Source organism: Neopelma chrysocephalum, unplaced genomic scaffold (assembly GCF_003984885.1).
Source record: "Neopelma chrysocephalum unplaced genomic scaffold, ASM398488v2 Primary Assembly neopelma1_97222, whole genome shotgun sequence".
Taxonomy (NCBI): domain Eukaryota; kingdom Metazoa; phylum Chordata; class Aves; order Passeriformes; family Pipridae; genus Neopelma; species Neopelma chrysocephalum.
In genome coordinates, this window is record NW_020925863.1 from 3,809,507 (window position 1) to 3,825,272 (window position 15,766).

A 15,766-nucleotide genomic window follows, 5' to 3' on the forward strand; every position below is an offset into this window, starting at 1 on the left:
ATAATACTTGGAACATAGAAAAGTGCCCATAGGAAGACTGCCAGATGCTGGCAGAACATTTGGAGGTATAAACACTATTTGCTGACTGCTTTTATTCTCTTTCCTTTCGGAGACAGTTTCAGATCAGGAGTTCTGGTTTGTTAATGGTTCTTTTTCCGAGAACTTGTAAACAATAAATTTACTCTTATTACTCCAGTATGATTAAGTTCTTAAATTCATGTTTAGAAAAGATAAACCAAAACCCATTATAAGTATATTCAACTCAAGCAACTCTTCTGTAAAGAAAAACAACATACTTGTGGATCTCTGAATATGGTAACAAAGACAGCTAAAAATGTCTTTTAATAAAGTGCTTACAAATAAAGATCTCCCTCCCAACTCCCATGAGCACTAACAAAATGGTTGTCCCCAAGAAGCACTGCTAGACAAAACTCCCGTACTTTTAATAGGGCAAATCTTTACCTTACACACAGGGCAAAAGTGAGTGAAATTGCTACCTATATTTCATACATGGTTGCTGACATATGAATCCCAAACACACTGCAGAAAATTTTAATATAGTTATTAAAAACAGTTTAACTATTTTAGAAGACTTTTTTTTTTTTCAAGGTTGTTCTCACTTACCAGCTGCCAAGGAAACACAACACTGTTCTTTCTCATTTGTAATCTCATTGAGCCTATAGGGAACATCATGTAAGGAAGGAGACAGATTTGGCAGACAAGAATATTTTCCTATTCCACACATCTGGATTGAACCCAAGGAAAGGTGTTTAACAAACGTTGATCCATTTTGCACAAAGCTGTAATGCAACATAATTAAATTAATTTTACATTTAACAATATCAGTCTATAAAATGTTAAGTATCATACATAATATAAAACGTAAAAATTAATTAATACTAGTATTAAAAATGAATTAATACTAGTATTTTGCATTAAATAATTTTTACATAAAATTTAATTTGTAGATCACTCACTTCCCCAAAATGTGTGCCCAATGTTAGTCTTAACATTTATTAATTTTAACGGGAGTTTTTATGACAAATATTCCAGAAAAAAGGGTTAAAAAAAGGAAGTTGTTTTAGGTGATGCCTATACATAGACCTAAGACTTCAAAAATATGATAAAAATATTTGACTATGAACAAAAATCTGTGAAACCTAGTCAGTCTTTTCCGAAATCATATTTTTTAGTATATTCATATATACACACACAAACTGCAAATCAAAAAATTTGTTAACACATTGTCTAAAATAATGCAATCTGCATTCCTGACTAGTTAATCTTCAAGCATTTTCATAAAATATACTATGGTCCATGATTTTAAATCCATACTGAATTCTATTCCCATTTTAATATCTTTATTTTCACAAAACAATACTGACTTGTTCAGCATGTTTATAGCTAGGAAAAAGCCTCTATTAAATCAATCTCCCTTCCCTTTGCAAGAAACAGAGCAGCAGACACTGAAGATTAAACAGTTATTTTATGAAGTAAGCCAAAGTACTCAGATAATGAAGAATATGTAGCTGTATCAGAGAAGAAATGCTGAACAAAGCATGAGCATAAAATACAATCTGGTATTTTCCTACCTACCTGAACTTTAAGGAATCACTGCAGTGGTACTAGAATTATGGCAAAAAACCCTTCCAAACCCTGGCAAAGAAATGCTGGCTTAAGGTTTCCTCCTCCTACTGTACAATGTCAACAGTAATTAAAAATTCAAACCCTGGATAGGAATCTGAACTCTCAGTCTTCCAAACCACCACTGTTAGAAGATGGATTTGATTTTCACTACCCATTTTACCCTTTTACCTTGGAAGAGTATGAAAACATTCAAATTACATTCTCTAGCAGACAAAACTTGAAGATGCAAATACATACAGATACCTCTATAGCTCTGATGTGCCAAGCATACCTAGACATCTGATGCCATCCCACATCCAGAAGTGTTGTGTATGCACCCACTAATATGGCATCAAAGTAACACGGGATGAGGTAACGGGGAATTCTCTTTAGGTACACAAACATGGCCTTCAACCATTTACCAACCTATTAAAAATACAATATAATTAGAACTTGATAAGATCAGGGCTCAAAACCCAGTACTTTCATGATCCATACGGTTATAGTATTTGTCACAGTTTTTGTACATGTATTACACACAAGTTATGCTGCATCCTCCTGCTCAAAAATTTCAGCTAAGAGAGATGAACTCTAAGAAAAGTAGTAGGGAAAAATTTCATTTGTAATATCACATATAAATGGGCCAAAACATTAAGTACAGAAAGTGACTATATTTTGCTAGTCTTGTGGGAAAAAAAGAACTATCACGAAGTTGTTATGAAAACTGAGTAGCAAAGGAAAGCCACAACTCGAAAGGCATCACTATAACACAAGTATTGGAAGGAGGTTTCTCATTGTTTAAAAAGATAAAAATGAAGCTTCATCTTTTCAGTCCTATTTGGGGAAAAGTAATAAACAGGGAGTGACCCCTGCCAGCCCTTTTGCAAGAGCTAACAACCCCTCTACACTCTACATATTTTTCACCTCCCTTTTGTATTTATCTATTCTTAAATAGGATTGAGGGGAGGGAAGAAAAACATATTAATGGTTCAATCACCTAGAAGAAATTGCCTATACAAGAAACATGTCATACACAGTCTGAATTGATAACAGTAGTTGAAAATGAAACAAAGTAGCAATTTAAAACCCCAAAGTCACCAAATAAGTATTTTTACTCACCTCTGCACAGGCTCCACCACGTGAAATCAGACGATTACTGACATAATCAATCATCCAGTCTCCAGATCTTAAATTATCACAAAATGGATGACCCAAATCATTCTTTGGTCTAATGTCTGCCATCACTGACATTAACCCTGGAGATACAAACCCAATTGTGTATTAAAAGACACACCCCTATCACAAACAGCTGTTACAATTTCGGGGGAAAAAGTACACAGCAACAGATACTTTAACTGGATTAAACTATTACTTCTTTTGATCTGCATAAGGAGTTAGGCCACTTAATTGTCGTTTCCTCAGCATACATCCCAGAAAGTTATGTAAATCATGGTGGAATAACTAACATGATGGAATTCATATGTTTGATAAATGACAGACAGTCTTCAGCAATCCAGTAATGCCTAGGGTGTGATTAGTGTAACTTTGCACTGGAGATATATTTGTTCTCTTTTTACTTTAAAAGCCAAGGCATTGGTGTTAAAACATATATTGGGCTGTAAAGTTAAGTTTCAGAGTATTGAGAGAGAGGGGGTTTGTAACAGTGTGTGATTTCTTGGGTACAACACTGATTAGTAGCATGGTCAAGTAGAAAAAACTTCCTGTTTTTTATTCAAACAATGTCAGTGGCAATACAACAGCCACTCATTACAATATGATCTAGATTAAGCAGCTCTAATTCACTTTTTTTAATTGAAATGCTGAAGCTATTACCTTGGAGGCCTGCATACTTCAGCGGTGACCAGTTTGGTATATTGTAACACCCTCCACCGTCTTCTTGTTCTTCTGCCTCACATCTATACAGCACTTGATTTAGGTCGGCCAAAGTTAGTTTAGATGCAATACTGAAAAAACAGCGGAGAAAAAAAAAGAATGAAACCCAAAAGAACATTAGTAAGGAAACAGGGAAAGGATTTCACAAACAATTCTAATTTCAGATCTACATTAAAATACTAAAATACAACTCCCACAACACTTAATCTTGGAAATTAAGAGCTTGATTTTTCAGATGTTCTTCTCAGATGTTTCAGTATTTACTTAGAAACACACTATTAAGTATAAAACTCAAACAATCACACTCCAACAGTGAGAAGCAGTCCATATTAGAAAGTTTACTGTAGGCAGCGATTACACAGAACTGGGAAGTTTTTCATATTAACCCTACCTAGTATTATACAAACAAGAAGAATATCTCAGTTTTTATTGCACTCTGACAATCGAAATCCATCTGTACCAACAACCACAAAAAAACCCAACAACTCCTCACTTTAAGTTTACACAATATTCTTTGCTCCCATTGTATCTCTCTCGGTTCCATTTCAGAAACTCAAAGAATACTCACGAAGAAAATGGAGTTTTTAAAATCGGTGCTAAATGATCGTCAGGAAGACTTCCACATTTAAAATGAGAGCTGAACTGGATCAAATGGTTGCGGAGTATACCAACAGCCTCCTGTGCCTTTGGGTCAAGACTGACTCTGTAAATATGAAAGCACATCTTGGAGAAATATAGCACTTAAAACAGAGTGATAGGAGACTTGAGAACAGTTATTTTCAGTAACACAGTCGTTTGGCAACGACAATAACATACCTGAATACTATTATACTTCCCGGTGTTAATTTTTCAAATTCTATTTCTTGAACAAATTCGTTTGGCCCTTTTATGGCAGTTCCAGCTTGCTTTATGATTTTACTGTCTTTTATCTTAGAAAAGAAAACAAATTTGCAGCTGGAATTCAGTGTCTTTTTCTAATGTAACAAATGACAAAATATTGCATCAGAACATGAGTGAAGGAGGTTAATTACCTGGATATGCTCTCTGAGTTCCATTGTGAAATTAGGCAATCCATTTATAAAATGTAGATCTTTTTTGTAAGGACTAGCACTTCTCTCAATAGTCCTAGCCTCAAGTACTACTTCTTCTATTTTTCCTGAAAAAAGTTAAATCATGTTGCAGCTCTTAAGATACTTCAAATGAAAAGTGATTCTTTTGAAATTATGAAGCAAAACCTAAAACTAAAAACCTAAATATTCAAGATACAGGTCTCTGTCACACAGCAAAAGAACAGAAACATATGGGGAAGTGTCTTAAATATCTTATAAACATTCACTACATGCTCATATGCTGTATTGTATTTAAAATGGTGATTTCTGTTATTTTATAATACATTAACCATAATATCAGACAACAATTAGTGAATTACAACCTGTTTTTTACTGGTCACCAGTTTTCTTAGTTTCCCTATTATCCTTTAGAGACTGTGCCAGTTTGCTTTCCAAACTGCAGCTACGGATGGTTTATCTTTAAAGGGTAACAATTTATTATTAATAAGCAATTATTCTAATTTTCTCTAAGGTATACAAATCTTGTAAATGCCTTAACATATAACGCAACTGATTTTAAAACAGGCACACACACATGCACTCAAAGAACTGAGTATACTTAAAAAGCCAGTTTGGAAAGCTTCTCTTCAGAAATATGTCCAGGTAATGTGTAGAAGTCATTATATTTTGCTACTTTTAACTACAGTCAATACTCTGCATATTTAATTAATATTACATATGTACTGCATATATATTATCTTTATATTAATTTATGCACTAGAGTTGTTTATGATGTATTTTAAAACTACAAATCAACAAATACAGTAAGATTTTAGCCTTTTTCCCCAGTATAACACACTTAATAAACAGTAATCCCCCCAAGCCTGTACAATTAACCATCTTGCTGTTAACTATTACTAGTTCACAAACAAGACTATAAACAACAACACAACCTCATGAGGAGCTTGCAGCAGGAAGTATACTCAAATATGAATGTTTTTAAAAACCCTAAGGAAGGCAAATTTGTGGTTTCTTTCACCACTTTGGTGCATACATATTAGGACAGATAAAAGCCATGTTATACACTTAAAATTCTCATATGGATTTCATGTGCATGTGCTTGAAGTGAAAAAGCATGGAATTAGAATAACCTGAATTTTTTGTACACCTGCAATCTCTTGAAAAGAAAACTGATTACCTGGGATACACATTTCAGGTACTTCTTTACTATAGAAGCAAGTTTTCGGATCCCTGAAGGCCGTTCGACACACAGCCACGACAGACTGGTGTGTGGTAGGGCAATGCCTTGTCACTGCGACTATATCTTCATCAACTTGATCTACATACACCTGGAAAACACATCCCATTACAACTGTGCTCCCTCAGAGCATATACATGAAGCAATCACAGTGTCACCCTCACTTCTTGCCTGATTAAAGCCTTTAGCCCCCAGCTCCTGATGCAGCCTGTTTATGGCCAGCCTTCCTGCCAGAATTCCTGTTTGAAAATTAACTTCACCAGAACTCAGATGTGCTGCTGGATTCCATTTTGCATAAAACCTCTCTTCAGATACTACAGAGATCTGTAAAGAAATTAAGATTTAAGCAAACATGAATTACTCATTGAGGAAAAAAACTCAAACTATCATGCCTTGAGGTCTGAACTATATAATAAATTCAAATTTCATATGCAACTAGACAACATGAAGTAATGCCATCTAGTAAACTGCTTGAAATTTCAAATAAACAACAGTAAATACGAGTTATAGGACAAGAAAGAGGTTACATTTTGAAAAGCAACTTAGGAGTTGAACTGTAGACCCATACCTGGTGTGGCACTAGTTCATCATAGCCTTTGGTGCTTCCTGTAGCACAGCAAGCCATGGAAACAATCGTTGCACTTGGAAGAGCATCATAGGCAGATCGGTGCTGCATTAAAAGATACATAGGTAATAAATAGTGAAACAAAGATAATTCAACCCTCCCAATTCAGCATACAGAACATATACTTAACAGAGGAAGTGCTAATCTCATGATCATTATTTCCTCAATCACAACAGAATTATTGAAGAAAATTACTACAAATAGACTAAGAAAACCAACTTAAGTAAAACCATCAAAATCAGCACTTCAATGCCCACCACTCTCTCTCATTCTCTCCTGTAAACAGAAGCTTAGGTGAGCAGATCAACAAGCAGAGAGAGAATCATTTACAGAAACTGGAATGAAAGACTCAAAACAGTTTATTTAGTTACTTCTTATACTTATCCCCTAGAAAGACAAAATCTTGAATGTTAGAAGGAGTTGTTAAAAAATTTTCTTCACTACATGAAAACTTGAACATCTGAAACACTTTTTTTTCCGTAAATATAATTCAGAAAAAATATCCAGATTGCATCAAGCTGTCCCATGGTTCAGAAATATCACTTCAGAAGATATTACATGTAAACTTTGTTTTTTGGCCGAGGTGCTCACCTGAATTGGACATTCATTATCATGTGTAATATCCATGAACAGTGCATGAGCAATAGCTGGCGTCAAAGGCCTCAAACGTGGCTGAACGAAAGAGCCGACAGGTTCACCTCCAAAACGATAAACTAACCTTCCCTCTTCATGGCTATTATAAGCAGTCATTGCCTCTAAAGAACAAAATACGTAAGTGTTTGCCTAAGAATAGCTACCACAGAGAACAGCAGGCACAAAGATGTTAATGCAGCATTTAAAAGTTACTTTGGTGTGTTCAATCATTAAAAAAACCCCAATAAAATCACATGTAACTATATTCTCCAATGCGGACACACAGCCTTGGAGTATTCCACTGGCTATAATATATTAAGGAAGAGAAAGGGGAAAAAGGACAAAAAAGCAGAGATCAAACTGTTTCTCATAGGCTTTAAAAAAAACTCATGCAACAAAAATCAGACACGATGCAGCACTTACATAGCAGAACTGTGCTACAACTTCTTTTTCTCTCGCTAGACTAAGAGTGAAATACTTAACCTTCTATAAACTAATGAAGGAGGTCTTCTCTTATTTTACAGCTAGTACTGTATTTTCTGCTGAGTATCAAAAGAGTTACAATACAAAACCTGTACTTCCAATTACATGGAGTATGAAATTAAAAGCGCATAATTCAGTAGAAAACTTTTTCTTGGAAAAAGCATGTCATCTATAATCTCTCGTTGGAAAGAGACCACACACGCAGCAAGCCTACCTCTTATTAAGGAGGTAATGCCCAGCCTATTCACAAAGATATTGTCCAGCTCCTCATTTCCTGTGAACAGTTCAGCCACTACATACAAATCGGCTCGCAATTTTCTAGCTGTGTCCAGCATGTACTGCAAAAAGCACAGCCAAAAAAGCCACAGAAAGGGGAAAGGTAGATACAAAAAAGGACAAGTTTCAAAGCTAGGCAGGGATTGGACAATAGGAAAATGCCATGCAGCAAAGATAAACAGAAAGCCAAAATTAAGGAACAAAACAAGTTGTTACACAGGAAAGGACACACAAACATAAGCAAAACCAAGAATGAGCACACAACACAGGAGACGTTAAACAAAACATGAAGAAAAGGTAATCGCATAAGCAAAGAACATGAATATGTAAGAAAAATAAAAAAGCATACCAATGTTAGTTTCACAGTTAAAACTCCAAACCATACACGACAATCCTACATAATTTTCAACTGCTTATTGTACCTCTAATCAGGCTGGTAATTCCCAGGCGGTTGACAAAAACATTGTCAATGTACTCACTGCCCGTGAAGAGTTCAGCTATCACATAAAGATTAGGTCTGACTGATCTGGCTGTTGCTAGCATCTCCTATAGATCATAATACATTTTTAATGCAAGACATCCATTGTCAGCTATGTATACACAATCATTAACAGGAATGTTAACCAAACATAAACGAGTCATTCATACATGCAGCACATTAAAAATACTCTTAACATGTAAGTTTTATAAAAATAGGTTTATATTTTACAGATATTATTGATGGACTAAGTAATTCTAGGAAATTTTCTGTAGACTTTAAGCTAATTAAAACCTTCTTTTTAAACAAAATCTTAGCTCAAAATGCAAAAGCAAAGGTGGGATAAAAGAGATAGCTCTTGAAGTAAGAAATCTGAGCAAGATTTCAGTTTAAGCCTTCGTAGTTACCATTCAAAAAATAGTAACAATAAATGAAAGAATGGCAGAAGTTGTGAAATGGTTGCATTTAAGAGCCACTTACAACTTTTGTACGGGGAAATCAACTTGTTTTAGAGAGCTCTTCATAGATTTAGATAAGCTCTGTAACAAAGCTAAGACTAAGCACTAACAAGCTGCACTACTCAAAACCTATTTAAAGCCAATTTACTAGGCAAGTACAATTTCTCGATGTAGTCAGCTCCATGGAAAACAATAAGCACTAGTCTTAAAAATATACCTGCTAGACTAAACTTTTTGCAGGTGTTCTTAACCAACTTTTAAATTCTGGGAAGTGAATCACTTCCTCTTCAATTCAGCAATAGAAAAATATATATGGAAAAAAAATAACCCAGAATTTCAACCAAGTCTTGGCAATGACTCCATTTAAAACTGACAATCTGGATACTGGAAGTCATTGCACTAAGTCCATAGATAAGTGAGGGAAAAGTTAGCCAGGCCCAACCACATTCACAATATTTCAGCTAAAGTAGAGAATTAAAAGATACAATAGCTACACCACTCTACTATTTGTTTAAAGTAGCTGAAACCACATTTAAACATCACCAGAAAAGAAACCTATGCTATGAGGAAGACTCATTCACACCTGGACTCTGCAGATTTTGTAGCAACAGTGCAGGACCTATTTCACAGGCAGAAGCTGCTTTATAATAAACACAATTTTCCGTACCTCAGCTACATGAATAGGCGTTGAGTGACAGTTGTCAAGACGAACACCATGGAAATATTTGGCAGTGATTTCAGTGTATTTTTTCATATGTGCCCAGAGGTATGGGCAGTCTTCAGGTTTATTACCATAACGCAGTTTCACACTGTCTCCCCAACAAATGAGCTCTCTTCTCAAGTAAACATTCGAACCTGTACAGGAAATAAATTCACTTCAGTGTAAATATATTATAGAATGTGCAGCAAAATCAAATTGTGGTATTTTATTTTCTACTGCTAAGGAGTAGAACAACACTGTAATGAAGAGTAAAAATTCTAACAATAACCTAACAATAACAATTCTAACAATAACCATATCAACTCAAAATCGATATATTCTACAATGATATAATATATGGTAAAATTTCAGACTCCTCCAAGGGAATGTTTAGCTTCTATAGTGATACTGAAATAATTCTTCAGATTGAAAACAAATTCCTTTTAATTCTTCAAAGTAGTATAAAAACAACTTTGAAAAAAGAAAAAAGCAGCAAACAAATGAACAAAATCAGTAGCTTGGTTGTCTATACCGGCCAAATTCAAAAAAGCATCTCACTGTGTCACCATAAACTGTGACAGCCATGATTTACAATTTTATCTTCTGTTAGCAGCACATTGTGATGAATTTCCAAAGCTAGTAAGTAAAAAGCAGGGACTGTAAATTACCACTACTTCTAAAAGAAGTCACTTAAGCACAGCCGACCTTTTTCTTCACTAACAGCAGCATAGCCATGTGGACAGAAAAACTGGCTTTCTTTGGATGTACACTGTGATTTTTAAAGGACCATTTAGAGAACTGGCTGCATTTGTTTTGCAATTCCTTTATTTGTGCCCTTATGTACCATATTTTCACGCTGTGTTCTCATTTGAAATAATGTGTGGCATAAAACAAAGGCGTAACACAAGTATAAAGTACTCAAAAAGCTGTAGATGAATTAAGAGAGTAATGCAAATTAAGTACACTAACTAAAGCCAGTGACTGAAGGAAAAAATACAACAGTCTGCCTAGAAGAAAGGGTAATAAGCTGAATGGCAACTGAACAAAACCACCCTTGAAACACGTATTATCTTCATCCTTGAGAAGGAGAATAAAAGCAAATAAAATGTAGTGAAAGGGTTGTAGATTACTATGCAAAAATTAAATGTTTGCTAACTCCAGATCACTCTAGAATATCAACAGATTAGCTTCTAAAAGAGCCCCAAACTCTTAGATTGTTTTTAATTATAATTAAACTGGCCTTTGTTTGATTTAGTTTAGGAAGTGAATGACTAGCCTGAACACAAGCTTTTTTTGCTTTTATTGCATATCAACACTGTCCCTAAAGCAGTTAAACTTCAATGTTTTAGTGCATGGTAATTTCATATCCTATTTTACCATCACAAGTAATCTGCATATTTAATTTGCATTAACTGGTTCATCTCTTGGCTGTCTGACTACCACTCGGTGGACTTTTCAAGGATCCAGTTTTTGCTCACTAATGCAGTAAAATACTATTCACCTTTTCATTGCATTAGTTTTCTGCCACACTGTCATTGTCTCATGGAAATGCCAACAAGCACTGGTGTTGGAACAAAGTACAAAGTAAGCAACAAAGACAATGACAAAAGTGGGGAGGCAGGACGTCCCCATTTCAGTGGCAAAAAGCTGGTAATTTCCCTCTCAAATCTTGTAAAATTGTACCTCAAATTCCAGTTCTTACAGTTGATCTGTATGCTGAATGGGAAATTAAAGTGCTATAAGCTTAGTATCTGCTTTCTGCAGCTTCATAGGAATATATCTGGAAAAAAATAGATTAAATAAAATCCTTTTTGCTTTGGCTAGAACATCAAATGGTTTGTAAGTAAATTCAAAGTTCTTTTGCAAACCTGGTTCAGCAAAGTTTCTAAGAGGATCATCTCCCATAACCCAGCCATTATGAGCCATGAAATAACAAGCTTTATCTGGCTGATGTATCATAGTTTCTTCTTCCTCCACAGTCAGCTCTTTGAACGGATACGTAAAATACCTATGGAATAGACAGACAATTAAGAGGGGGAAAAATAAAAAAGACAAACACCAAAAACATATGGTAACCTAAGCTGCAATCCATTGCCTTTGAAATTAAAGTACTCCAGGAACTGGTTGTACATAATACAGACGAAAACAAAAGCAGCTTGTATAAACGATGGGGAGTTTTCTATTTTGTACCAAGCTTTGAAGAACAAAGGACAGATGCTGCCACTATCTTGGTGTCAGCTGGTAGTATAAGATTAAAGCCCTAGCTCTTCAGATAAATGACTGGCTTTGAGTACATCAAACTTGAAAGGTGTAAACTTTCTTAGTTCCACTCCTCTTCCATCTATAACAGCAATGTGCACTATGTAAGGCTTTGATGTGCTCTGAGTACTGTCTCATGCTTTCTGGTCACATTTATTTATTAAACAGTTACCACTGTTGCCTAAAAAACCCTCTCAATTAAGTGGCATTTGTCCATGGGAAAGAAAACATGCACTTACTATACATACTAATGTTTACTTTTAACGAACTTTTAACTTGCTTTCCCTGGATAGATTCTAATAGTTTCCAAACAAACAAAAAAACATGTATATACCTGGTAACTAAGGGATTTTTTCTACTGATAAGACCCAGCTTAGGACCATCACAAGCCATTCGTTCATAAACCACAGTCCCGACAAGACAATTGATAGCCTAGAAGTAATTAAAATGATGCATTATTGAAATGCCTGCATTTGTTTGCAATTTGAAACAATTCAGCATTAAAACACAGTAATTATAACACCTGTTCTTGATGATGAGTAGTTTGTCTGTATTGCTCAGCGTTTAGTTCCTCAATCCTCTTGCGAAACCAGTTACAACATTCTTCTATTGCAGCTGGTCCATTGCTTATCAGGAGGACAATAAAAGAAGAAAACGATTAGAAAAAATTATTTTAACAACACGCAGTATATATAACTAAAAGGAATAAAAAATTAAATCTTATCTCTGAAAATAACGTTATTTGGCTTCACAAATTTAACTTCACTTGTAATTTTAACTTGCAATCAATAATACAATACCTATGTGGTATGAATGTTGCCAATGCTATATTCATATCTACAGTAGAGCCAAATCGCCTATAATCAGGGTCCTGAAGTATTTGAAGATGTTGATTTGGATCAGACTTAGTGCCCATTTTGCCTAGGAACAAGAGAGAAAAAAGAGTACTCAAAATAAAAATAGGAATTACATTCAAAGGGCGTAGAACTTTTACAATTCTAGTATCAGCAAAGATAAGGGCGGATAAAGGCAATGAAGTGGTACAAAGTATTAAAAGCCTTTCCTAGCCCTCAAAGCATTCTTGTATGATGCTTGAGTCAGCACGGCAGACATCTCACATAGCAAAAAATGGCATTATTTTGTTTTCCATCTTACTGTCTCTTGAACTATAAATATTTAACTCACATGCTTCAGCAACACACTCTTCCTTTACCTTGAGTTAGAAGGGTTCTAAATTGCTGCACAGCTTTGTTAACATCCACTTGGAAAAACTCCCATAGTCTAATTCTTGGATATATATCTTCACAAATTATTTTACGTAAACACTGTAAAAATTAAAATTATGTTGGTTAATAAATGTTGCTTAATGTATTTTAAAAAAGCTAAGCACTGACACAAATTGCTTAGAAAAAAAATTGGAGAGTAAAGGCTTATTTCACTAAATATATCTGCAAAGTGTACACCATTTTTTGTGCATTTACACAAACTTAGAAATACTGAAAGGTTTAATCAGCTATTTATGCCGTTCATTAGCTTACACTTAGTTCTCATTCACTTACATTCAAGTGTTGATCACTCTCAATCAAGGGAGGGACCCCTTTGGCAATACACTTCCCATCAGCCACCATACCGGTCAAGTGCCACAGAGCTCTATCCAATACCCAAGCCGGCTTCAGGTGAGGAGAATTTACAAGGTTATAGCCACATTCTGGATGCATCCTGAGCCATTCACTGTTAGTAGCTTATTGAAGAAAGGAAAAGGGGGTGAAAAAAAAAGTCAAACAAAAACATAAGTACATAAGCTGAACACTTCACTGTCTTTTGCAATCACGTTCATACCAAGAAGCTAAGGTACTATGGCACATATAGTTCATTCACATTTCAACTAAGTCAATAGAAAGCCATGTTTTATGCAGAAGTGTTTCCTCCTGATTGCCACTTTTATTGCAACAAGCACAGCTGCAGAAACTGCAGGGAAACTTTTTGTTAGTTAACATAAAAATATGCAATTATAAAACACTGAAAAAAAAAAGAAAACAAATCACATTTTTGTTGCAGGAAATACATCAAATAACCAATATGAGATGCTGATGTTCTTTGTGTGTTGAAAGCCAAACATACATCCCAAACCAAGATTTATGATGACATAAGTTGTTTAATTTTCAATATTCATCACACACAACCAGAGAGCACCACCCAAAAAATAATGAAATTTTTATTTAATGAAAAATATAGTTAAATGTGATTTTAAGAAAGGATTAGCTGTGATACTTTTGTGTACGTAAGAAGCAGAGTGGTGGGAAGCGATGCCACTGAGTCTTACACAGGAAGATGAGTGCACTGTCTGGTGCATGCAAATGGAACACTAACTGAGATCAAACACTACACTCTGTGTCTATTTTCCAAGTTTCCCTTTTAGCATCAACAAGCACCAGAACATATGCTGAACATTAGGAATTCTCTCAGAGAAGGTAAGGAGTCTTCACCAAAAAATGGGTGTAGTATTCTAATATAGATAGTGTGCATGCAGCAATATGATTAAATAGAGCAATTTGATTTTGGAAGTATGACAATGAAGAAAAAACCCAAGAGTTAATTTCTTTTCATTTTTGAAGCTGTCCTAAACACTGTCTAACTGAAAATAAATTTCATAGAATCATAGAATGGTTTGGGTTATATTCTTCTGAATAAATATTTGCAGATGAAAAACTAAATAAAGAGAAGTAAACCCACAGAATGCCTAAGAACAAAACCCAGGTTTTCAGAAAAGCAGAGAAAAACAGAAGTAGTACTTAATGCATGGGAAAATATATAATAAATTATTGTATTGGAAACATGAAGAGTCACTAATATGTCCAGAATTATATCAGAACAAATAACACCTAAAATCCAAGTTTGCTTAGTTCAAAGAAGTTAAAACAAAAATGTCAAAGGGAAAGAAAAGATGTCCTAGCTCAGTCCATAGTGTGAACAGCTCTTCTGAACACCCTTTAACATTTTATCTCAAGACAGTTATGAACATGGCAAAATTCCATGTTTATAATGTCAAACCATTTGTAGAAATTAAGATCTTCATGGCCCACAACTAAACCCACCATGTTTTAAAGTTCCATAAAGCAACAATAAGCTTAGGCTGATAAAGGCTGTTCTAGGCTGAAAAAAATTTTTTTCTCCAAAAAGCAAAACCACTTGTACTGTTCACCTATAGAGAACTATGACTTACTATAAATGACTTTCATGAGTAAATACAATTAATTCTAAAAAGGCAATGTATAATTTAAATCTAAGGCATTAACATAAAAAAAAAGTCAGCAGGCCTTCCATTAATTCTGGTATGGATCAAAACAATGTTTCCTGATCAGAAGGCAAGCTTCAGTGATTCACAACATAACACCAAAAGAAATCTGACCCTGCAGGAAAAAAATTGCCAAAACATCACTGGTGATTACATTTATTACAGCTAGGGAAAAAATAAGTATAGTATAGAGTGTGTGTGTGTGTGTATATATATATGTGTGTGTGTGTGTGTGCATAGTACATAGTAAGTGTAAGAATAAGGAAATACTAAGACAAGAAATTACAGAAAATTTTCTAAAATTCATGACATTTTTCTTTGAAAAATCTGAAATTATTTCTTTAAATTACTAACTCATTATTATATAAATTAAACACAAACTTAATATTTAGTAGTGATGCTCATGGCCCAAGACCTTTTTTTTTAATTCTTTTTAAAGCTGAGAAAAAGGTGCTGATTGATGCGACCAGTTATGCGCTTGAAAGTAGCATTTACTCAAGTACTATATTGCCATTACACAATAGCAGCCTCTTGCGAAAGATAAATAATATAAAATTTATTTCAGTTTATTTTTATTCCTTTATACAATTTATTACAGCCACTGAAAGCTCAGAAAAGGAAAAAAAAAAATCTCTTGTTTCTATCTCCCAGTGAAAAGTAAATGCCAGTTGACATGTACTTCTCACGTGAATCTACGCAGGTCCCAGAGAGAGTCTGGCAGTTTATCTGTGAT

At 34.6% G+C, this 15,766-nt stretch overlaps 1 protein-coding gene across 2 annotated transcripts in view; it reads right to left on the reverse strand.

Moving 5' to 3' along the window:
* AGL (amylo-alpha-1, 6-glucosidase, 4-alpha-glucanotransferase) overlaps positions 1 to 15,766 on the reverse strand; it is a 33,499-nt gene that overhangs the window by 10,661 nt on the left and 7,072 nt on the right. The window contains exons 5-23 of one of the 2 annotated variants that reach the window (XM_027671793.1): positions 13,298 to 13,479; positions 12,952 to 13,063; positions 12,539 to 12,659; positions 12,262 to 12,364; positions 12,073 to 12,170; positions 11,348 to 11,487; positions 9,447 to 9,634; positions 7,782 to 7,905; positions 7,043 to 7,206; positions 6,395 to 6,496; positions 5,998 to 6,150; positions 5,767 to 5,917; positions 4,551 to 4,675; positions 4,336 to 4,448; positions 4,088 to 4,222; positions 3,460 to 3,590; positions 2,746 to 2,882; positions 1,919 to 2,052; positions 625 to 800 (exon numbers count right to left, since the gene is read on the reverse strand). In XM_027671793.1, the coding sequence (XP_027527594.1) occupies positions 625 to 800; positions 1,919 to 2,052; positions 2,746 to 2,882; positions 3,460 to 3,590; positions 4,088 to 4,222; positions 4,336 to 4,448; positions 4,551 to 4,675; positions 5,767 to 5,917; positions 5,998 to 6,150; positions 6,395 to 6,496; positions 7,043 to 7,206; positions 7,782 to 7,905; positions 9,447 to 9,634; positions 11,348 to 11,487; positions 12,073 to 12,170; positions 12,262 to 12,364; positions 12,539 to 12,659; positions 12,952 to 13,063; positions 13,298 to 13,479 (2,589 nt within the window). Of the gene's footprint in view, positions 1 to 624; positions 801 to 1,918; positions 2,053 to 2,745; positions 2,883 to 3,459; positions 3,591 to 4,087; positions 4,223 to 4,335; positions 4,449 to 4,550; positions 4,676 to 5,766; positions 5,918 to 5,997; positions 6,151 to 6,394; positions 6,497 to 7,042; positions 7,207 to 7,781; positions 7,906 to 8,265; positions 8,390 to 9,446; positions 9,635 to 11,347; positions 11,488 to 12,072; positions 12,171 to 12,261; positions 12,365 to 12,538; positions 12,660 to 12,951; positions 13,064 to 13,297; positions 13,480 to 15,766 lie in introns of both variants that reach the window. The other variant, XM_027671792.1, reaches the window with a different exon arrangement.